This window comes from Pinus tabuliformis, chromosome 7 (genome assembly GCF_031772625.1).
Source record: "Pinus tabuliformis cultivar Carrire ecotype Pingquan chromosome 7, CPIR1, whole genome shotgun sequence".
NCBI lineage: Eukaryota > Viridiplantae > Streptophyta > Pinopsida > Pinales > Pinaceae > Pinus > Pinus tabuliformis.
In genome coordinates this window covers 1309036116-1309062163 of record NC_142293.1, presented here as the reverse complement: position 1 = coordinate 1309062163, position 26048 = coordinate 1309036116, and the positions used below count along the sequence as shown (strand labels likewise).

The window sequence follows — 26048 nt, the reverse complement described above, 5'->3', positions numbered from 1 at the left end:
CATATATTCCTGTGCAATTATCATTGGGAATTTGGGAATTAACTTTTCAGAATATTAAATGAACGCATATATAGATATAATTTATGTTTCTCACGTTGCCTGGATTTTGGATTTTGTTATTTAAAAGTTGGATTTTGGATTTTGTTTTTGGATTTTGTTATTTAAAAGTTGGATTTTGGATTTTGTTATTTAAAAGTTAGGAATGTCAAAAGAATTTGTTATTTTAAGGTTAGGAATGTGAAATGAATTATATGTTTTATTTTAAGTTATTATAAGTAAATTTAGATATGAAGATGGAATTAAAAAAAATAAAATAAAAAAATTCTTATAATGAATAAAACATATCACTTAAAATAGTCTCAAATAAAGCCCAAATGTAATTCATAACGATTAAAATTTAAATTAATTATTATAAATCCTAATATCAATTTCAAATTGATTGGGTTTTTTTCTATTTTAAATATAGATAGAGAAAATGCCTTCACCATTTTTAAAGATTTTAAAAATGAAGAAGCATATTAACATATGATAAATTCAATTATTTGCGTGCATATATTAAGAAAACAGATAAGATTTATCAATATTTGCGTGTATATATTAAGCAAAGAGATAAGATAAAGAATATTGTGGAATACCAATTTTATAGATATTTTTAGTATATTCTCCACGATGGAAAAAAATATTTAAAAGACATACTTGAAAGCTAAGTAATGTTCGAGGCAGCCTCATGTTTGAGGCGCCATGCTTTCCACGTTCAAAAATAACCATGCGAGGCAGCCTCATGTTTGAGGCGCCATGCTCTTCATACCAACTAACACGTCTAGCTAAAAATAAAATTCACTGAAAATTCACCGAACAAATTGCAGATAAGATAAGATACTTTTATACGGAAGGATCCCAGTATATCAACAACCACCTCCATATGCAGCCTTGGAGAGTGGGACAAAAGCCCTGAAATAGCAGGAGAGATTGGGAAATCGAGCTAGAAAATTTGAAAGTTGCTGGAGAAATCTCGCCAACTTTTCACAATACATAAGCATGCAAAGAAAGGATTCCCCAATCAATTTCGTCCCACCCCCCAATTCAGTCCAATAGGAAGAAAGTGCAGTACACTAGCTGATTTAAACTTATACAGTACATAAGCATGCAAAGAAAGGATTCCCCAATCAATTTCGTCCCACCCCCCAATTCAGTCCAATAGGAAGAAAGTATAGTACACTAGTTGATTTAAACTTATACAGTCAATCTAGTAAGAAACAAAGAAGTAAGAATTGATAGCATTAAGCACACGAACCAAAAAATCACTTCAATCTTCCACCACTGGAACAATGAAAATACTAGAACAATTGACCCCTAAGTGCAAATGTAACATTCACCCAAACAAAGACACCCCAAGCCACATGTGCAAAGAGCACTACAACGAGTAAAGATAATTATTGTTTTGATTGATTTTTTTTGTTAGCCAAACCCTCTAAACGACTTAACCCTCTTAATAATTTAACTAAAAATATATATTAATAGTGATAAACATAAATTCATCATAAACTCAAAAGACTTATTTCATAATATATTTAAGTGGTTAAAATAAATAAAAAATTAATTAAATTATAAATTATTATTATTATAAAAGGAATTAATATATGTAAAAATTCTTAACTTTATCATATATTTAAATAATAAAATAATATATGTTACAATATCATGGTTCAAAATTTATCTCTAAAAAACAAAATTTATCTCTAAAAAACAAAAAAACATATGATATTTTCTTAATTAATCAATTTAATTAAAAAAACACATAAATAAAGTTCAATATTTAAATTAACGAATGCCAATATGGAAAATCTAAAAAATCACACTAAAAATAATTCCATTTCAATGATTATCCGCACCGTGATTGTGGAAGCTACTAATAACAATATCAATAATGGTTCTCTGTTTCAACATCATTTTCTTTTGTCGAGAAACCAAAAAGTCCGGAGCAAAAAAAAAAGGTTCAAAGAACCACTAGTAACTGCCTACGAACCCTACAGCAATGCACGGCGGGGACTAACAACAATATCAATAATGGTTCTCTGTTTCAGCATCATTTTCTTTTGTCAGCAAGAACATTTTTGGAGAAACCGAAAAGTCCGGAGCAAAACGAAAGGTTCAAAGAACCACTAGTAACTGCGTACGAACCCTACAGCAATACTAAGTTCACAGCTGCAACCTATGTCATTCGCCTTCAAAATCATCTGGTGCACAACGAAGAAAAAATTCTACTAAAAGGTTTAGATTTCTCTTTTAGAAAAGATCAATGACGAGTAGTTGTACAACTATAATAACATCAAGCCTCTACTTGGATATTTCAGGTAAGAGAGAAATCTTTATATTACAACTTATAGGATCTTCGCCTGTGAATGTAAAGAATACCCAACACTCTAACATTTCGAAAAAGAGAGGGTCTTCCAAAAACAGTCAAGCTTTCCAGCCACATCCCTGATTTGCCAGGTTGAGTTGTCGAGTTTAAAAGAAAAGTTTCTCAATAAATAATTCGAAAGGTTTGATCTTGATCTGGCCCAAATTAACATATAATTCACATTATTATTAATTTTTTTTAAATAAACCAGAGAATTTTAATCCTATGCGGATTTGATTTTGGACTTCCTCCAAATTATTGACCAATATTATCAAATTTACTTTGATTAAAATAAAAAACAACTCACTTACCCAGGTATCAATCCATCAATACATCTCAGTTCCTAATGTTCTCGGCCGCTTCCATATTTTTCTTTCCTCGTAACTGTTCGATCCGTTGAACAAAGTCATCGATGTAGCTCTGCTGGCGCCCATTATTGCCCACTAGAATGTCACGGGCCTCTGCCGCTTTCAATCTCAAATGTTTCCCCTCGTCCCCCACCATAACCCTTCTCACAGTCTCGCAGACATTTTCCTTTAGAAAAGAGCCATCGTCTTCCCTTTCGATCTCAATACCGGCTTTCAATTCCGCCGCTATTTGCCGCGCGTTCAAAAACTGATCAAACTTGATGGGCACAAGTATGAGGGGCAGTCCAAAGCTCAGCGCCTCCATGGCGGAACTCCAGCCGGCGTGGCACAGATACCCGCCTACTGCCGGGTGTGAGACGATCCGCAGCTGCGGCACCCATTCCCCAGTGATAATCCCCATGTCCCGAGTTCGAGTCTGGAATCCCTCAGGAAGGAGCCCCAACGGGTCGGCCTCTGGAGAACGCAGAGACCACAGAAACATCAGACCGCTCGCTTCCAACCCCAGCGCCAGCTCGCGGACTTGTTCTCTCGACAGAAACGTCTCGCTGCCGAACGACACAAACACGACGGACGCTTCCCTCTGCTTGTCCAGCCATTCCATCAGATTCGAGCCCTTGCTGCCCCTGGCAACGGGCTGAAGGACTGGCATAAGTGGGCCGACAGAAAGCACCGGGACACTGGTGACGTCCTGGAAATAACGAATATACTTATCTTCGTCTTCAAACGACGATTTCACAGCCACTGCCAGGCATCCTTCAAGGCATCTAGCCGTCCGAAACGCTGGAGAGAGTTGCCCAGGTACTTCTCTGTACGCAGGCAATTCACCCCGCGCTTCGTACAGGCTGAACGAGATAGCAGAAGATGGGAAACCACGGGGCGGAGCAGCCACCTCCTCAACAGTTATTCCTGGGTTTCGCAATTTAGCTGGGTGGAAGGAATGAGCGCGGGTGGCTGGGGAGAAGACTATGAAAAAAACTGCCGGAATAAATTGTATTCCACAAAAGACTAAGGCTGCGCCATGAGACTCTTTGGACGGCACATTGTAACGGGGATAACCATACAAACCTTTCGATCACGGAAATGAAGAATCTCAAGGGGTTTTTCCATCAAATTTGAGATAGACAGAGCCAACCACGGTCTTCACGGTCTGATCGATGCCAGGGTTCACAGGTCCTGGTCCTGTGTTTTCTTTAGCATAATCTCCTTGGCATAATCTCCTAAATTAGAAAGGAAAACGGTTGCCCTCAACACGGTATTACAAGCACCGGCAACTGCCACCTGCTAGAAGTCCCCTGCTAGAAGTCTCCTGACACCAACAGCTGGCTGTTGTGCATGACCAAAAGCTGCCACCTGCTCTAAGTCTCCAACATATACTAAAAAAACTTTGCCCCGAACTTAAAATCAGTTGTCATAAAATGTACTTTGGATAAAATTAATTGTCACAACATTCTGCAAACTCGACTTTGGGTAAGATGAATTGTCACAATGTTCAATGGATATCCCCGGCAATAAGACCTCCGAAAACTTTGGGTAAAACTAAAAAGCCACGAAATTTGGATTTGGAAATTCAGCAACCTTACCAAAAACTTAGGATATCTTACTTTTACCAGTTTTGAAACCTGCGAAGCCGGCAATAAGACCCTCAACTTTGTTGGCCAATCAGCAATTACATAATAATTTTTATATTATTTTTTAATATGAAAACTTTGGTTAAAATTGTGATGTATAGCAATATTTTTTGGTCAAATAAGAGATTAATAGGCAGTCAACGCACGATCGATTGCTAAGAGTCCCAGGCAGGGACTAATAATTATGTTTTTTTTTCTCTGAAAGTTATGGAAATTCTAGTTATATTTTGAAAAAATCCGACAGGGATTTTTGTAAATCTAAGTAAAATCTGTCAAAATTCATAATTTTAAGTGCTCTGGATATTTTTAATGGTGCTGAATCAATTTCCACTATCAAAAACATTATTCGAAAGCTACATCCGCAATTTTTTTTTAATTTTTTACCCACCACTTTTGACCATTCAAATAAAATTATATATATATATATATATATATATATATATATATATATATTATTACCACAATACAATAATACAATACATAGTTGATCGGGCTGGCCACTTAAAGTAAATATTATGGCCACCAGAAAAACACATAATATGGCATGTTCTATTATATGAAATATGTATCTGCAAAAAATTACCATAGTATGCATAATATAAAGTGAAAAGATGATAGTTTAGAGATAACATAAAATCAATGAATTTTTTCCTCTCTGCTATAATGTTGGGGTGCCTTATATTTATTCGAAATCTGTTGCTGTTTGCTTGCCAAAAGTTGACACAACCACCCATCATTGCAAACCCTAGCTCGATAACTAAAATCAACTGTAAACCCTTGTTAAAACCCAAACCCTACCCTATTTCGTTGAAATCCTGAAGCTAGATACTACCACATGCCCTTTGTCGAAAACAGACTCGCTGATAGCAGTAGAGGGGAGACATCGCATGAGGAGGAAGAGAGATGACAAAGTCCAGAGTTTCAAAAAACAAAGAGCTCATAAAGGAGTTGGTTGTTTTTTAGAAAATAGATAGAATTATAAATGTAGTAATCAAAGTTTAAATCTAAATAAAGGTTAACTGATCATATTTATATTAAAGCATTCATTATAATGATAAAAAGATTATTTTTAGTGTGATTTTTTAGATGACTGAATTAAGTAACTGCAAGAGAGATGACAAAGTCCAAGAAACCAGAGTTTCAAGAAACAAAGAGCTCATAAGAAGAGTCCGTAGTTTTTTAGAAAATAGATAGAATTATAAATGCAGTAATCAAAGTTTAAATTTAAATAAAAGTTAACTAACCATATTTATATTAAAGCGTTGATTAATTGCAATGATAAAAAATTAATTTTAGTGTGTTTTTTAGACTTTTGACTGAATCAAGTAACTGCAAGAGAGATGACAAAGTCCAAGAAGCCAGAGTTTCAAGAAACAAAGAGTTCATAAGAGGAGTTGATCGTTTTTAGAAAATAGATAGAATTATAAATGCAGTAATCAAAGTCTAAATTTAAATAAAAGTTAACTAACCATATTTATATTAAACAGTGGATTAATCACAATGATAAAAAACTGTTTTTAGTGTGATTTTTTAGACTTTTTGATGACTGAATCAAGTAGCTGCAAGAGAGATGACAAAGTCCAAAAAGTCAGAGTGTCAAGAAACAAAGAGCTCATAAGAGGAGTTGGTAGTGTTTTAGAAAATAGATAAAATTATAAATGCAGTAATTAAAGTTTAAATTTAAATAAAAGTTAACTAACCATATTTATATTAAAATGTTAATTAATCACAGTGATAAAAAAATATTTTTAGTGTGATTTTTTAAACTTATTCAATCAAGTAACTGCAGGGAATCGTGAAACAACGCAACAAATGAAAATAATTAATACTGTAGCAATTATAAAATAAATTAAAGTAGAAAATAACAGCCAAGCTCGGCGTTGGTGTGAGAGGGATACCGATCGCGGTAATCATATATACTAAATTAACATTAAACTTCATAATTGAATTAATTAAAGGTAGAAGAAAGTCCACGGGAACCACGAGATAGAGTTGTAACATGATAGGCCACGGGAACCACTGGCACCTACATTCTGGTGGATGGAAAAACGCAGTGGATTATGAGCAGGAATCAAAATTATCCCCACATTCTTATAAAACCCACATTAACGCCAAGAAATTCAATGCGGCACAGAAAGGAGAAGCAGATTCAATGAGGCACAGGATTTTCGAGATTTTCTTAACCACAATATTAGAAAACAGTCCATTAGAATTAGAAAAATGTCCATTCGAATTCCTATACATTGATAGTGGCTTGGCTGTCGATTTGGATTAGAAAAAAGTCCATTCGAATTCCTATACATTGATAGTGGCTTGGCTAAGTAATGTTATGGGAGATTATTGTAAGCATGATGTGAATTTAAATTAGTGGGGATTATTGAGTTGAGAAGTTCATTTTATAGTTTATTATGAAAATTATGTGTAAGTATGTTAGCCTCCTTTAAAATAAAAATAAAATATTTTCTAAATAGAAAAACAATGTCATATCTATATATATATATATACACTATGCCTATTTAATTCTTTGTCATATGACTTAATATAATTTAATGTCAAGTAATGAGTAAGATGTTTAAACTTTATACTTTCCAAAAATATTTTAACACATGATATCAACTTCATATATATTTATATATAGAAAAAAATGATAAAAGAGATATTTTAATGTTGTATAAAATAAAATATCTAAGGTGGGTTGTGAATAAAATATTTTAATATGAATTAATGTTGACGTATATTGAAAATATATTAATAACAAAAAACTAGTTTAATGCGTGCTGATAAAATGGCTCAAAGCACATGTTATGTAATTTCTATAACATTCAAAAATATAATTTAAACAATAAAATTTAACACATTATTTTTTTGCATTCTAAAATAAGTTTTCATCTGAAGAAATTTGATCCCTCCTGGCTCATGTTAGATCCATGGTTAAAATGGATCTATGTTAATAGTAGGCATAATGTGAATTCAAACATATCACCCACTTTGGTTGTAGGCATAATGTGAATTCAAACATATCGCTATGAATTCAAGCATATCACCCATGTTGGTTGTAGACATAATGTGAATTGAAACATATCACCCACGTAGAGGCACTTATTGATACCCAAGGCTTCATAACTCGAAAAGTTAAGGATTTTATTTAAATTTAATCTCTTTATCTTCTACAACCATGTTTATCTAGGTTAATAGTTAAGCTTATAGCAATAATTATTTTAGTTTATGGATGTGGATTTGAGAAATTTTGATTTTTAATAAATGAATGGAAAATATTTGATTTCAAGAGAATATTCTTAGGCATGCATACAATTTTTCAGTTTTAAACCAAAGAATAATATATTAAATTGAGATAAAAGCCCTTAAGCCAATTGGAAATAGTTTCATTTGGTTGCAAGTAATTAGTTTCCAATTTTCAAGTATAGCCGCAAGAGGAAAAAACAATAATATTATTCTTACCCTACACTTTGTTGAGCATTTCTCTGGTTGAACTAGAACCCAATGCTTGCAATTACTTAGGTTTTAAACTTCAAATATCGTTCCAGATTTGGGACTACTCACATCTATCTTGGCATTCTTCTAATTCTAGATCTTAGACATAGATTTGTCTCCTCAATTTAATATTCATGTTACATCTGTTCTTAGTTATTTCATTATTGTTGTTTCCTCTTAGTAATTTATTGGTGAAATGAAGAAAGCATTCTTAGTAGAGCATGGAAACTTCTTGGCAATGTCACCTTGAGTCCTCCCTAAGACTTGTGATATGGTAAAGGTTTTGAAATGTTTTCCCTTGTTCATATTTGATTTAACTGGAATAAGAATACTAAGAGGATCATATTTGATTTAACTGGAATAAGAATACTAAGAGGATGACGAGTTTTCTTCTTTGACATTTTTTTTTTTATAGAATTTGTTAACACAAGGAGATGAGTACGAAGCTTGATTTCATGCAGAGATTTCAAAGTTAACTTCATCTTTAAACAATACATTCAAATTGATTAAACTAGTCGAGAAAAATCTATATTATGGATGTTTATATCTCTTTTAATTTATTTTTTTCTTTTACAAATATGACATCATCTTGTAAGTGGTTGTGATAAAATTGCACCTTCTTCATCGTGTTCAATGTTTACATCTAAAGCCAATAGTTAACCCTAACAACACCCTAAAATTGTTGTTTGTACTTTCTTGGTACTGAGCATAGTTCCAGAGTTTTGTTTGTCATAGAGAAACAATTTCCTAATAAAGAAACTCACATATATTCAATCCATGAGCTGTTTCGATCCATGAATCTTTACATTGAAAATGAAAGCTCGACCTCAATAACCTTCTACCTTAGTTTTTATCAAAATGAGAAAATTTTGGCCGTCCCTATTTCATCTATTTTCATTCCAGAAAATATCTAATTCTTATGTTATTTCAAGGTTATTTGATTTGGTTAAGATTTAAAGATTATTATTCTAGTATTATTTTTGTAGATTTCATTTTGGAATATGCATTTAGTTGCTCTGAGAAGGTACTTATATTACCTCTCTTTCCATTATTTGCATAATAATACGCAAATTTGGTATTCATCTCCTATCAATTTTGTGACCTAGTTACTAAGACCCTTTCATTCATGATCAATAGACTATTCCAAATGAGTCCCACAGAAATTTATTTTTATTATACTTCATACCCATACATATAAATGTTGTTTGGGAATTGGTACATAAAGGGAAGGGAATTCAAAGAAAAGAAATTGTCGATATTCTGCAGAATACCAGGGCTTATGCTTCCTCATAATCCTGCTCATAGCCTAGTAAATTACATGAGCGCAGTTAAGATTTGGCACATCCACATTGAACCCAAACGATGTGCACGCCTCCACATTCTAAAGTAATGCTCCTCTGATTTGAAAGCAACGAGTCAACAACATGTAAAATGAGTACAAAGAAAACCTCACGGTTTATTTGGTTTTCCATGATAAATAGAGAATCAAATATCTAAGTCGTCCCATGATTGAGGCATATTGGAGGGTATTTCATTTATATATTTCATAATATTATGTTTAAACTTTTAGGTTGATAATATTAATTTTTATAATATTAGGTTTTTATAATTAGTTTATTAATAATTAATAGTTAATAATATTTAATATATTATTAATATAACATTACGACATAATGATATAATATTAAGATATATATAAGATTATTAAAACATTAATAAAATATTTATATTATTAACTTTAAATTATATTATCAATAAATATTAATGTTATTAAAATAATATTGATATTGATAATAGTAAAATACATGTTATATTAATAAAAAGATGTATTATTAATAATATTAATGTAATAATTATATATAATAATATTATTATTGAAATAATTCATATTATCCTAATATAATAATAAATTATATTATCATTAATATTAATCCTGATATAAATGTGGTTGATATATGGTTATTACTCTATTTTCATAAGCTTATTGACATATAAAAGATGGAAATGTTGTCTATCGGCGTATATCAACCACACTTACTAATGTGATTGTGCTAGGAAATAATGGTAAATCATAGGATTTAATATATGAGATGATGGTAAATCTCAGGGTTTATAATCCTAGAGTTTATAATATTAATCCTACGGTTTATAATCCTAGGGTTGATAATATTAATTTTGCGGTTTTATAATATTAATATTAGGGTTTATAATGCCAATTTTAGGGTTTTTAATCCTATTGTTTATAATATCAATCTTAGAGTTTAATATTAATCTTAGGGTTTGTAATATTAATCTTAGGGTTTGTATAAAATTAATTCTAGGGTTTATAATATCAACTGTAGGGTTTATAATATTAATCCTAGGTTTTATAATATTAATCCTAGGGTTTAAAATCCTAGCATTTAATATTAATCATAGCGTTTAATATTAATCCTATGGTTTATAATATTAATCATAGGGTGTAGTTTTTATTTTAGAGTTTATATTTCTAGGGTTTAATATATTAAACCTAGGGTTTAATATATTAATCTTAGGGTTTAGAATATTGGGTTTTATAATGCTAGAGTTTATAATATTTGGTTTAATATTAGGGATCAATATTGTGATATTCAAATGGTACATAAAAATCTATCCAACGTTGCATTGTGACAAATATTGTCTCAACATGACAATCAATCCAACAATTATTCTCACAATGTTACATTACATTGCAATTTATTTAACGTCATATTGTGACATTACAAAATTGAGGTTTAAAGTTAGGGTTTATAATATTTTGGCTTAATATTGGGTTTATAACATTAGGGTCTAATATTAGGGTTTATATTAAGCTTAGAGTTTAATATATTAAACTTAGGGGTTATAATCTTAGGGTTTATAGTATTAAGCTTATGATTTATAGTCCTTAGTTTTAATTTATTAACTTTTTGTTTATAATATTAATACTAGGTTTAGTATATTAATCCAAGGGTTTATAATCTTAATCATAGGGTTCACTACATTAATCCTATAGTTTAAAATCCTAGAGTTTACAATATTAATCCCAGGGTTTATAATATTAATTTTAGGGTTTGTAATATCAATCCTAGGGTTTAATATTAGTCCCAAGGTTTATAATATTAATCTCTGGGTTAAATACTGAGTTTATAATATTAGGGTTTAATATTAATCTTATGGTTTGTAATATTAATCCTAGGGTTTACTATTAATCGTGGGGTTTATAATATTAACCTTAGTGTCTATAATACTATTCCTAGGTTTTATAATAATAATCCTAGGGTTAATAATCTTAGGGTTTGTACTATTAATCTTAGGTTTTAAAATATTAATCCTACAATTCATAATCCTAAAGTTTAATATTGATCTTAGGGTTTATAATATTAATTTAAGGGTACATAATATCAATCCTAGGATTTATAATATTAATATTAGGTTTTAGAATCCTAGAGTTCAATATATTAAACCTAGGGTTTAATATATTAACTTAGAGCTTAAAATATTAGGTTTTAAAATGTTAGAGTTTATAATATTTGCTTTAACATTAGGGTTTAATATTGTGACATTGGAATGATACAAAAAACTACCCAAAATCACATTGTGACAAATATTATCTCAATGTGACAATCAATCCAACAATCATTGTTGCAATGTTACAATACATTGCATTTTATTCAACATTGCATCACAAGATTACAAAAATGGAGTTTAATATTAGGATTTAATATTGGGTTTATAATATTAGGGTTTATATTAAACTTAGGGCTTTATATATTAAACTTAGGGTTTATAATATTAATCTTAGTTTTTTTAATCCTTGGGTTTAATATATTAACTGAAGGTTTATAATATTAATCCTAGGGTTTATAATCTTAATCATAGGATTTATGATATTAATTCTAGGGTTTAAAGTCCTAGGCTTTATGATGTTATTCCTAAGGTTTATAATATCAATCCAAGGGTATAATATCAATCCTAGGTTTTGTAATATTAATCCTAGAGTTTAATATTAATCCCAGAGTTTATAATATTAACCATAGAGTTTATAATATTGATCCTAGGGTTTATAATATTAATTTATCCAATGTCACATTGTGATAAACCTTGTCTCAATGTGACAATCAATCACACAATCATTGTCTCAATGTTACATTACATTGCAATTTATTTAATGTCGCATAGCAACATTAAAAATTTGAGGTTTAATATTAAGGTTTCTAATGTTAGGGTTTCTAATGTTAGGGTTTCTAATATTAGGGTTTAATATTGGTTTATAATTTATAATATAAGGGTTTAATATTATGATTTATATTATTAGGATTTAATATTAGGGTCTATAATATTAATCTTAGGGTTTATATATTTAATCCTAGAGACCATGGGGTAGCTCGATCAGAAATCACCTTATAGTGAGGAGTTATGTCCCTCGAGGTTCTGGGTTCAAACCTTATGGGTCATCCAACAATAACAAAATAATGTTAATCCTAAGGTTTTTAATCCTAGGGTTTATAATATCAATCCTAGGGTTTGTAATATCAATCCTATGATTAATAATCATAGGGTTTATAATACTAGGGTTTATAGTTTCAATCCTAGGATAAATAATATTAATTTTAGGGTTTATAATATTAATGCATTAAACATCACATTATGACAAACATTGTCTTAATGTGACAATGAATTTGAGAGACATTGTCTCAATGTTTCATTACTTTGCAATTTATTCAATATCACATTGCGATATTACGAAATTGAGGTTCAATATTATGATTTATAATATTAGGGTTCCTAATATTAGATTTATGATATTAGGGTTTAATATTAGATTTATAATTTATAATATAAAGGTTTAATATTAATCTGAGGGTTTATAATCCTAGGGCTTATAATATTAACTATAGGGTTTAATATTAATATTAAGGTTTATAATATTAATCTTAGAGTTTATAATCCTAGGATTTAATATATTAAATGTATGGTTTGTTATATTAATCCGAGGGTTTATAACCTTGGGGTTTATAATATTAATGCAAGGGTTTATAACATTATTCCTATATATGATAATTATAATATAATAATATTAATTATTATTGTGATTATAATACAATAATACTAAATACTAAGAGTATATATTATTATTATATTAAAATTATGATTATAAAGCTTAAAATGTATAATAGTATATTAGAGTTTATAATATTAATCTCAAGATTTAATATATTAAATACTAATATTAATATTATTATTGTATTATAATAATATTATCATAATATTATAATATAATTATAATTTTTCTAAATTATAATAATAATAATAATAATAATAATAACAACAACAATTATTAGTATTATTATTATTATTATCAATATTAATATTAATATTTAATCTCTATCATACACGCCTATCAACATATATCAACCACATTTACTAATGTGGTTGTGGATGTGATTGATATACACCTATCAAAATATATAAACCACATTTATTAATGTGGTTGTGCTAGTATATTTCATAGTCAGTATTAGGAGAACATTCCATATATTTCAAAATTCTTTTTCTACCAATTTGTAAAGGTAAGGTGATTTGAAACTAAAAATTTATTTGGAAACATTTCAATTCGTTCGTTGAATCATGCATACAGCTAAGAATATTTTCACATTATTAAATCTAGACCAATCATAATTTTTTTTATTTTAAAGAATGCAAATTGTGGAAGGTCTATTCTGAAATACACCACGCCTATCATCTAAAAAAGAGTCGTGCTAGTGAACCAAATTCTCATGTTGTTTTGTTTCAAACATTTGACACATGGCTCACACCATTTTGACTCTCAAGCTAACACTTTGTTTATCTCATTAATCGATATCTCATCATAATCAAGTGCTCATTTGGTCGCCCTCGGTTCATGAATTTGGTCACATGTGTGTTTGAGGTGACTCATATAGTCGTCCCACCTAAACCCCAATAACACATTATCCTGCAATTACATAATCATCCCAATGCATCCATTGGTTGTTCCACCCCATTACACGACCATACTGAATTGTCCCACCACATCACACATTGGTAAGAACCTGAAACTTAGGTTGTTTGCATGGAATGCAGTTTAAATTGATGACTCCATGTGTGCCCGTGCCATGTGATCTTAGCATGGTGCTCACCAGTGATGAGACCATGGGTGCGAGGGCCTGACATCCTCCCCAAATCAAAATTTTTTCCATCCTTGGAAACACTCCACTTAGAAAAATTTGGAAGAGACCACCTGAAGGACCAATGTGGAAACCTATCTCTAAGTCTCCATCCTCTATCTAATATAGCATCCCCATCTCCATTGAGAACCTCAAATAGTCAATCATAACATGCAATCATCCTCAACACTATTTGGCACAATTTCTCAAGCTACAATTGTCATCAGACTCACCACTAAAACTGATCCAGATTGGATCATTATATTGTTTTTCATCCATCTTGAAGCTTTCATTGTGGAAAAAGTAGAGGAATAAGCTGATGGGACCGTTTTTACGTAGGGGACCCAATTTGGCAAGACAAGGTCTAAAAATTCTGATAACGTTTTGAGGCATCAAATGATGTTTTTGGGGGTAAGACATTATTGCTTTAGCGCCATACATTTTCATGCTATTATACACATAGAGGCCTTTTCAACGGTGCAAGAATCATGTCAAGTAGAGTCTGTATGCAAAAGTTATGCCACTCAGAATTTCACCTTCCTATTTTCACCACCATAATTTGAGAGGATGCCATGTTAGCCCCTCTTATTCATGGAAAAGGAGCTATCCATGTGATTACGATGTAGAGGACTCTAGAAGAGTCTATATTGTAACTTTTTCTAAAAATTGAGGTAGTCAAACCTAACCAATAGGAGGCGATCAGGTTGTATTATGACCGGGCCACTAGGAGGAAAAGGGATTCTATCTCTTTCAAGTGCATTTGTTCCATAGTTGACCAAAAATATCCAAAAGGGATAGGAGGTAGAGCACACAGAGAATACTTGAGCATTGTAGAAACCCACAGGACACAGGCCATACTTCTTTGTACTCGCAACCATATTTCCAAATAAAGAGAGCAGAGCAACCTCACCTTCTAGCTGGGGTTTTCTCTTGAGAGGGTTACCTAGAGAAACTCTTGTATGAAATGTGTGTGTGATATTTTATTTTTTCATTCTCAACTTTTTTCATTCAGATTTGTTGTGACGAGCTATCCAGTCGAATATCCACGACAGGTTATCGATCATATTGGTATCAGAGCATGTTTTCTTTAGGTATTTTGTGGATATTTGTAATGGATCTAGGTTGACTTGAAAATCGAGGCATGGTGACCTTTCCATCTAAGTTCCAAATTTAAATGGATAAAATTCTTGTGCTAGCCCAAATTTGTAAGAAACCCACTCCTCCAATGCATAATCCACCAACTCCTCCTCCTTCATATGGGTATGATATTAAGAAAACAACATCTCATCTAAAATAACATATTTGATGGGTAGTTGTCTGCCTTTAAAGGGATTATCATGACGACGGTCTCTGTAATTAAAAAACTATACACCATGTGAATAAAAATCTCATGGTTATCGTTTAATCTTATTTTTCATTTTGACAAGGATATCAGAGCCTAACATTGTCTAGAGCCCATTCACTCTTCGTCAAAACTATGCCTCACTCTAGTCAGAAACTCCACACCTCTTTCTCCACTTGCAATTTTTCCATGGGCCTATAGGTTTATCCATAATTATTGAATTCCCCTCCCATGGTAGAGATGTTTTGATGTCCTCTTTAACATTTTGAATCTGTAATTTCTTTTATATTATAACTAGGACTACAATTAATAATTAAACTGATCTAAATCCATCTTAACTTTGGATCTACGTCCAAATGCAAAGACGAAGGAATCAAATATTTCTTAAGGTGAAAACATCTCTCTTAGAGTGAAAAGATATTTGATCCCTCTCGGTCCGAAGTTAAAATGGATCTAAACTAGACATATACAATGAAAAATATAAACAAAATTGGGAAAAAAATAGCTTGCAAATTCAACTACCTCCTCCCAACGTTGGCTTGGAATGTAGAAAGGTTGTAATAGCCCTAGGGTATTAATTGTTTCAAATTTATTTTGTTGGTAAACCAAACATTCTACCACAAACTTTTGAATATCTGATTTAAGGCCATCCCAAAAAAAATCCTTCTTAACCTTGTGGTATGTTTTTAGAAATCTTGAGTGCCCTCCTAAGGGAGAGGTGTGCAACTCCCTAAGAATATTTTGTTTGAGTTGGGAATTCTTACATAGGTATAACCGATCCTTGTACCATAATGAATCATTTTTCCAGCTAAATGTATCAGATGTACTAGGATCTTGTTGTATCTTTTGAATGAGTGCCCACACTCCCTCGTCATTCTTCCATTCAGCCCTTGCTTCGTTTATCCAATCTGGTTGGATAATAGAAATGGCGCAAAGAAATGCTTCCACATCCTCATCCTTTCTTGAGAGTGCATTTGCCACAACGTTTTGCTTCCCTTATTTGTAGATGATTTCAAATTCATAACCCAACATCTTTGTGACCCATTTTTGCTACTCTTCTGAAGATAATATTTGTTCTAAAAGGTATTTAAGACTATCATGATCTGTTTTTACCTTGAAGTGTCTTCCCATTAGGTAGGGTCACCATTTATTAAGTGCATGTAGTATTGCCAACATTTCCTTCTCATAAATAGATTTGTGTAAATAATTTCCTTTGATTGAATGACTTTCGAAATCAATGGGTCTTTTTTCTTGCATTAAAATAGCACCAATTCCATTTCCTGAGGCATCACATTCTACAATAAAGGTTTTTGTGAAGTCCGATGTAGCTAAGACTGGTGCTTGGCACATTGCCTCTTTAAGATGTTCAAAGGCCTTTGTTGCTTCTGGAGTCCATGAAAATGTATCTTTCTTCAATAATGTTGTTAGAGGTGTTGCTATTCTCCCATAATTCTTAACAAACTTGCGATAATACCCTGTCAACCCGAGAAATCCTCGTAGATGCTTTATGGATGTGGAGATTTTCCATTCCTTAATGGTTTTAATTTTGCTAGGGTCTACCTTAACACCTTCATGAGATACAATATGACCTAGATATTCCACCTCTTGTACTCCAAAGAAACATTTGGATATTTTTGCATATAATTGTTTCTCCTCCAATAGTTTGAGCACCATGTCAACATGTTGGACATGATCCTTCCAAGACTTGTTGTAGATTAGTATATCATCAAAAAATACTAACACAAAATTTCTAAGGAAGGGTCTGAAAATGGAATTCATCAAACCTTGAAATGTAGAAGGTGCATTAGTAAGGCCAAAAGGCATGACCAAAAATTCATAATGACCCTCATGAGTTCTAAATGTTGTTTTTGGAATGTATTCAATCTTCATTCTGATTTGATGATATCCTGAACGAAGATCCAACTTGGTGAAGTAAATTGATCCATGCAATTCATCCAATAATTCATCAATGACAGTAATGGGAAATTTATCTTTAATAGTGAGCTTGTTGAGCTCCCTATAATCTGGACACATGCACCATGATCCATCCTTCTTGTGAACCAATACTACTAGAGCAGAGAAATAACTTTGACTAGGTTGAATTATACCAGCCTCTAGCATTTCTACAACCATACATTCAATTTCACTCTTTTGGACATAGGGATATCTGTAAGGCCTGATGTTTGGAGGAACACTTCCTGGAATCAAATTAATAGCATGATCATGATCACGAATAGGTGGGAGGCCTTTGGGAGTCTCAAATACCTTGGAATGATTGTCCAAGACTTTTTGGAGATCTGGAGAAATGGATGATTTCGATGTGGGAACCTCTAGTGAACATAATTGTGCAATTATGCCTCATTGTTCTTTCTTTAGAAGCTTTTTCATTCCGTTAGAGCTGATTATCTTTCCCGGTTTCCCTGCAATACCCCTTAATTCAACTTCCTTTCCTTCTGAAGAGAATTTCATGAAAATTTCTTGAAAATTAAAAGCTATTGTACCCAAGGATTGTAGCCATTGGACTCCTAGTACAACATCAACACCACCCATTGGAATGGAAAGCATTGGGCTATTCAATACATATTCTCCCATGGATAGCTTGATATTATGGCACTTTCCTGAGCAATTTATGGTTCCTCCACTTCCAACCATCACTTGACACTTTGGTGCTGGATATAAGAAGCAATTCAATTCCTTGGCTATCTTACAATGAATAAAATTATGGGTACTTCCAAAATCAATCAACATTATTACCTTTTTCTTCTTGATATGCCCTTCTATCTTGATAGTTTGAGAAGTGGTAATTCCAGCCAATGCATTACAAGATATGGTCGGATTCATTTCTTCTTTTGCTAGGGTATTTTCCTGGTGTATATCCTCTTCTTTTGATGTTTCTTGTTCCTTTTCTTCCTCCTCTTCACAATCTATGTAAAATAATTTCTTCTCGAAACACTTATGACCTTTAGTGTATTTGCTATCCCAACTGTAACAAAGTCCTTTTGCTCTTTTTTCTTCCAATTGTTGTGGTGTTAACCTTGTTGGTTGTGGATGGCTAGGGGCAACAACACTTCCATCTTTATGATTGTGAGTGGTAGGCTTCCTTGTTGCCATAATTTTTCTTGCCAACCTGAATGCCTTCTCCAATGAATCTGGTTCCCAAAGGCAAACCTCATGTTGGATGTTATCTTTTAAAGTCCCTCTGAACACATCGATCCTATGCTCCTCTGGAATATCTTTTACCCTTATATTCAATTTTTGGAAGTCCTCAATGTGCTGCATCATTGAACTCTTTTGTTTGAGATTTAGAAATTGGCTAAAAAAAGTGTTGCTTTTTGTATCCTCATAATGTGCTATCATTTCATCCGTAAAAATAGCCCAAGTGACAATTTGTTTACGAGAGAAAAGCCATCGATACCATACAAACTGATTTGGTTCCAAATATAAAGTTGCAATGAGTACCTTTTAGGTGTTTTGCACATTATAGAGATAGAAAAATTGCTCCATCTGTAGTATCCATGTTCCAAGATCCTTGCCATCAAACTTCCTCATATCAATCTTTGGAACATGGTGGTTCTTTGATCCAACGCTAGAGTCTATGAAATTAGGATTAACATTTATTTTGTCCTCATCATGATTTTCCTTTACTACCCTTTCGCCATTAGTAAGAATTTCTTGTAGAAACTTTGTTAAATCTGTCTTCAAATCTTCCGTGCCTTTCTTTAAATCATCCACCTTAGCTTCCATGCCATCCATCTTAGCTTCAACACCATCCATCTTAGCTTCCACGCCGTCCATCTTAGCTTCCACGTCAATCATCTTAGCTTATACACATTTCTTTAAACCATCCATCTTAGCTTCCACGTCTTTCTTTAAACCATCCACCTTAGCCTATACGTCTTTCTTTAAACCATCCATCTTATTTTCTGTTACTCTTTGTGCGAGTGAAATTTGTTGCACTTGGTCTCGTAATTTTGATATATCATGTTGCATTTCTTCCTCTTCTTCATGAGTCATGCTAGAGCTTTCAGGTTGCTTACTAGGTGTTTCCATTTTATTTCTTTGGGGCATCAATTACTGATAATAATGCTTCACTATGCCCTTTGAATTCCTTCAAACTAATTTTTCAAAGCAAGCTTATGCAAAAATAAAAAAAAAACTACACACCTTTTTTCACTTTGTAGGAGCTCGATATTGAATCTGATGTATCTCTGTAATTTTGGATCTCCCAGGTTTGATATTTCTTCTTGTGGTAACCCTCTAACTAGTATTTCTAACCCTGCAAGTCTGATCAAGATTCGATTCTCCAATGAAGAGTTATGCCAAATCTCCCACGATGACCTCTGTATAGACTAGTTCAGTACAACGAACTTGTATGACATGCTGTGGGTCACTGTTTCAACCTTAGGTTCTGAAAATGATACCCAAAAAAACTATAGTCTGTCCTCTTTTTGTAACTTCTTACGAAAATTGAATCTCATTCTCAGAGTGAAAGTTATGATGATTTTCCCAAGGTGACCTGTTTGGAATGTAATTCAAGGGTCTGCAAAAACCCTAACTTCCTCAGATTATATCTCCGAAAATGTAGCGGGATAGGATCTGAAATTCGGAGCTGAGGTTCAGATCGATTTCTTCTCAAATGGGTTTTTTGTTTAGCTTCTGAAACTTCGTAGCAAAAGTGGTATAGCGACAATTCCATGATGACCTGTTTTAGATGAAATTCTGGATCTTGCAAAAACCCTAACTTCCTCAGATCATATATCCAAAAATATAGCGAGACAAAATCTGAAATTTGGACCCGAGGTTCAGCACGATATTGTCTCAAATGGGTGTTCTTTTAGCTTCTGAAACATCACAGAAAAAAGTTAGTGTGAAAATTCCACGATGCCCTATTTGGAGCAGCGAAACCCTAGAATCCAAAGCTCTAATACCAAATGTTATGAAACCAGCTCACAAAAAGATAGAAAAGATAGATCAACGCCTTAGAATTCAGCCTCTTCGAGGGGGAAACCTCCTTTACATTACATAAATGAACAATTATTGGATGATTCAAATGACAAAACCTCCTTTCTATATATAAGAGTCTAAGGGGTCACAATATAACCAAGCCGACCTAACAATAATAATATAAAGGCACAAAAATAACAATAGAGGGATTTTATGGGGCACAATAATAACAATATGGGGGCAATAGGGGCACAACAATAACAATAAGGGATACAACAACAATAGTAATGGGGGAATTACTAGTATTATAGGGACCTAACAAACACGAATATTTATAAATGAAGATCTCATTCCAGAAGATCAAGCAAAATTAAGAAATGAGATTCAAAAGATAAAGGAAGCTAGGAAGGAAGGAAAATGGGCAATAATCAGAAATAGAAAAGCCGTTATTCGAGATAGAAACAAAAAAGATAGTTATAAATAACAATTCAACATGCTCCAGATTCTTTCTTGGAACTGTCGGGGCTTTCCATGGAACAAAGGCCCCAAGCTAAGTTGGATCTCAAATTATGTTGATATTATATTGTTTGTTGAAACTTAGGAGCATGGAGAATCTCAGGTCCCTAACATATATGGCTTTGCACTATGGTCTACCTAGAACAAGGGATCCTCCCGTAGAGGCATTGGAGGTATAGATTGTTACATTAAGAAGAACATCTCCCCCCATTCTAGGATTTATAAAAACGACCCTTACAACCAATAAAGTTGGATAGAGATTATTGACATTAATGATAAAAATACCTACATAGAAATCTGTTATTTCCCACCACCAATATAACTTCTATAAGAAAAAGAATCTAGATAAAAATAGTCCTTACAATGGTTTAGAGAATGATATTTCTAGCCTAAGCAATGAAGGTAATATCCCTTTAATGGGTGACTTTAATGCTTGAACTTCAAGCAACCAATCTATTCTTCTAAGAAATCATTCAACCCTAATCCTCTTTGGTTAGACGAAGACCTTACTTTGGCTAGCCGGTACAAAAGGAGCTCTGAAGACCTCGGGGAGAATTTGTTTGGGTCGGAGTTAGTCAAGCTCTATAGTGCTCAAGATCTCATAATTTGCAATGGTCTAAAGAAGTGGCCCAATTCTAGCCAGATGACCTGCATCCATGGGCTTGGTAGCAACGTGGTAGACTATGTTATTTCCGATCTCCCTTTATACAATGAAATAGTAAATTTTGACATCTTAAATGATCATGAGCTTGACTCTGATCATAGGCCTTCACTTATAACTCTCAATTTTGTCATGTATAGAGATCCCATAGAAGATAATCCTTATAGCCAAAAGAACTTGATCTTTGATAGAAATAAAAACGATCCCTTTCTAAATGAATTAAAAACTAATTTGCTTCCTTTATCTAGTATAGACAACATAAAAGACCTCTATCATAATTTTACTACAACCCTATCATATTCTATTAACAAGTTCTCAATTGAAGTTTCAAGTAATAAAAGAAATAGCAAAACCAACCCATGGTATGACAAAGATTGTAAAAGTACGAGGAAAGAAATTAAGGAAGCTGTTAATGAATCTCTTAAAATTGGCAAGATAAAAATATACAAAGCCCTAACTAAAAGGAAAAAAAAGGTAGTATATTCGTAAAAGACAAGAGAATCTCTTATGTTATCACCTGGATTGAACCTCAAGCTGAAGGAAGGCAATGCTAGGGTAACCACAAACCACGCTTAGCCAAGTAGCTAGCCCTACTAGGCCAAGAGAGGGCTCTCTTCGTAAGGATCTCAGCCAAATTGACTAGATCTAGAAACTGATATTAGGCTAGGTATAGTAGCACAAGATTTGATTTGATTTTGAAGGGTTTTGTTGGATCAAAAGGAGCCAAACAATTAGGGCAAGGAAATTAGGTCAAAATTGCAAGGTGTTCGATGGGGCAAGGTAGGCACAAGGCTCAGCACTCTAGGGTTTGATGGGTGAGGTGATTCAAGACAGGTGAGGAGTTAGAAAGAGCATGTAAGCAACATGGATTCTTCCTAAACTGAAAAAAACATAAACTGTGAATATTTTCCCAAAACAAAGCATAAATATTATGGGTTCTTCCTATAAACTTGAAAACATCCTCTTAAAAGCAATGAAATAATTGATGAAGTAAAAAAATATTTTAACATATGATCACAATAGAGAAAACTGAACAGAACATCATACCACATGGATCCCAAAGAAATAGCTGCAACTTTTCTGTGCGCAGCGCCATGGGCAGAAAGGTCATTTTTTATGGTTTTTTTTTGACCTTTTGGTTTACCAGTTTTGCTCCAAAAGATTAGAAAATGCACAGGGTGCATGTACTCATCATTTTGAATCCAAAAATTCAGACCATTTCCTATTTGGATGCCCCTAGAAAAATCGCAGTGCCACTAGAGGAAATTTTTCTGAGTAAAAAATTGCAAAATTCTTCAAAAAGGAGAAAATTCTCAAAACTTACTCAAAATTTGTGGATAAAACCACCATCAAGTGTTTGGGTTAGCCAAGGAAGCTTCAACAAGCAACCTAAGCCTATCACCCTCCTTTTTGCCTTTGAGTGCTTGTTTTAGCCTTGTCTTCATTTGCTTGACTCTTATGTTGCAAATCTTGTTCCGGGTCCTGTAATGGCAAGCCATGTGCCTAATGATTTGATTGTCCCTGTTGGCCCTTTTTAGTAGCTTCTCCAAATGAAAATTGACCCTATCAAGCCATGTTTCTCTATCCTCCTCAATCTCCTTTTCAAGCCTTTGTTTTGTAGTCAAGGTGGCTGGGGTTTCTTCCTCTTGCATTACTAACTTGCCTTTGTCACCTTGAATATTTTCTTTGAGAAGTTCTAGCTCCATGAGGACTTGTTTGTCACTTAGCTACTTGTTCTCTTGCTCAAGGTATGAAATGACATACTTAGCTCTCGCCAAGTTGTCCATCAGTGCTTGGATCTGTGCATCTTTTTCCCTTATGGTTATATTTTCATTTTTTGCCTCATCTTGAGCCTCCAAGTCGAATATCTCAATTCCATGATGAATGTGTGGCTGTTCTGATCCATCATGTTCCATCAAATCAAATTCCCTTTCCTCTTCATCATTGAGGCTTTCCTCCAACATCTTTTCTTTCCCTTTATGCACCTGTTGTACCTGTTGTGTTGATGAAGAAGGCAAAGCCCCTTCCATAGTTTGTGGAGCAAGCATTTGCCTATGAGCTAATGAAGAAGGCAAGGCCCCTTCCACATCAAGTGGAGTAAACACTTGCCTATCCACTACAAACAACTTTCTAGCCCCTCTCTGATATGTTTTGTAGGTTTTTGGCTTCTCAACAACTTTAGTCTCTTTAGCCTTCTCACTTTTCTTTACTTTGGCACTGCTGGAAGGCCTTTTTGCTTCTTGGGGCACTAGTGGAGGAATCTGAGGACCATTGAAGATGTAATTGACAATAAATGTATCCCAGGAGATGTTGATGAGGTTAAGATGATGTAGCACAATCATCTTAATCAAGGAATAGTGATAAATACTATTCATCTGCTGGGGGTATGGCTTTTTCTGTACAATGTAGGCCATCTTCTCAATGTTCATGAATAAGAAATATAGGATGTTCATCATTTTCACTCTTGTGAAGTGCATAAGAAGCCTAATATGATAGGTGTACAATCTGGAAAATCTACCCTCACAAGTAAAATACTTCATAATGATCCTCATCATAGGGGCACACTTGTTGTCAAGGAACCTGAAAGGAAAGGTACTCTTCTTTTCATTTCTGTACCTGGGTTTAATGTATGTCATAGTAGTGCTGATCCAAATATTGTGCTTTATACCATTTTCCCCCACATTTGGAATCCTTGTAGCATCAACAATGATGGAGGATGAAACTGTAAATGTCACCTCGACAAGAGTTACCTTGTTATCATGGAGATTGACTACAAAAACCCTGGTCAGTTCAGGATGATGTTGAACTCTTTGTACCTACTCACAAAACTCATAACACCCTAGATGCCTAAAACAAGAGACAGTTATATGAGAAGCTTGTAACTCTCTGATGTTTGATGGTTCCTCTCTGATAATTTTTCCTCCCTTATGTGGTTTTCTCTGATGCTGAGATTCATCTCCCATGCTTTCACTACCACTATTTTCCTCCTCCTCAAAATTTCTATCCTCTTTATCCATGTCTTTTGAATTTGAAACTTTAGAAACCCTAGAGAAGGTAATCAAGAAGTGAGTTATGGTGAATAGGGATAAAGGAAGGGGATAGGAGTTTGTACGATGTAGGATGAGATATGTATGATGTGAGAGTGAGAAGGAGGATATTTTTTGGTAGGGACTATTTAGTAAATAGGGGTTTAAGGATTTTGTTTTGGGGATTAGGGTATAGGGGATAGGTGTAGGGATTTTGTGTGGGGGATTAGGGTATAGGGGATAGGTGAAGGAAGTTTTTTTGGGGGATTAGGGTAGAGGGGATAGGGTTAGCAGGGAGGGTTTTTAGACAACCTAGGGTTTGAAAATTTAAATAGCAAACAAACTTCAAAATCGTGAAATGAGTGCTGGGAGGATGGTTCAAGGAGTGTACTTACCTGCTTAGAGGCTTTAGGTTGCAAAAGAGTGATTTAGATGGTTGTTAGGGTAGTCATGGTGTTTGTTGGCCCTATGCGCAACACCTTGTACAGGTGCGCAGTTCTCTGGCTGTATGCACAACGCCATGCAAAAATGCATTGCCACGCAGGCTGTATGCGCAACACTTTGTCTGTATGTGCAACAGTCCCTGATATATGCACAACGCCTCCAAAATATGCCCTATGTGTAGCACTCCCTGGTCTATGCGCAACACCTCCGATATTTGCCCTGTGTGCAATGCTCCTTGGTCTATGCACAATGCCTCTGATATTTTCCCTGTGTGCAATGCTCTGTGGTCTATGCGCAATGCCTCCACTTTGCTCAACCACCAATTCGCTTCCTTCTCTCCTTCAACTCTCTTCTCTCTCTTTGTCAAATGAATATGATGAATTTTGAAAAAGGATTTTGAAATCTTATATAGAGGGTGATTTTGATTTTTCCTTAGAAAAAACCCATTTTATAATGTTTTTTGGAACTTTTACTTTGTCTTCAAATCTCTGTTTAATGCTTTTCTTTCTTTGTTTCTTCTCAGGTGGATAATGCTTTGATTGAACTGATCTCTTCAATGGCTTCATTTTCTTGTAGAAAGGAGAAAAGATTGGGCAGCTTATGGGAACACTTATTACATGAAATGATTTGAATTACATAAAAAAGAATATGAATTAACTAAAATACTCTGTTTTCATCTCAAAAACCTGTTTTTGAGATGAAAATTACATCTATAAAATAAGATCTTTGTACAATAACCATGAATTACCACCAATCACTCTTTGTTTAGTGGTCTTCCTCATACCTTTGTTGCCCTTTATTTGCACTTGAAACTATGCTTTTGACCTTGGAAATGGACCTTAAGACCTAATGGAAAGACCTTGGAAATGAAACCTAAGACCTAATGGAAACATAACTGCCTTGACTCTAAAAATAACATAACTGAAACTATAACTAAATGCAACATGGAGATGGGTCAGCAAATGTACCTCATGAGGGAAAATTTATTTTTTCTGAGAAGAAAACAACCATCAATGGACCATTTTGGCATGACCTAATGGA

At 33.5% G+C, this 26048-nt stretch overlaps 1 protein-coding gene across 1 annotated transcript in view; it reads right to left on the bottom strand.

Annotated features, from left to right (window-relative positions):
* Nucleotides 1-2061: 2061 nt before the first annotated feature.
* The window catches only part of LOC149252345 (UDP-glycosyltransferase 91B1-like), a 77784-nt gene continuing 53797 nt past the window's right edge, over nucleotides 2062-26048 (bottom strand). The window contains exons 2-3 of the mRNA XM_089454124.1: nucleotides 2713-3834; nucleotides 2062-2237 (exon numbers count right to left, since the gene is read on the bottom strand). Coding sequence (XP_089310250.1) covers nucleotides 2738-3834 — 1097 coding nt within the window. The 3' untranslated portion in view covers nucleotides 2062-2237; nucleotides 2713-2737. The remainder of the gene's footprint in view (nucleotides 2238-2712; nucleotides 3835-26048) is intronic.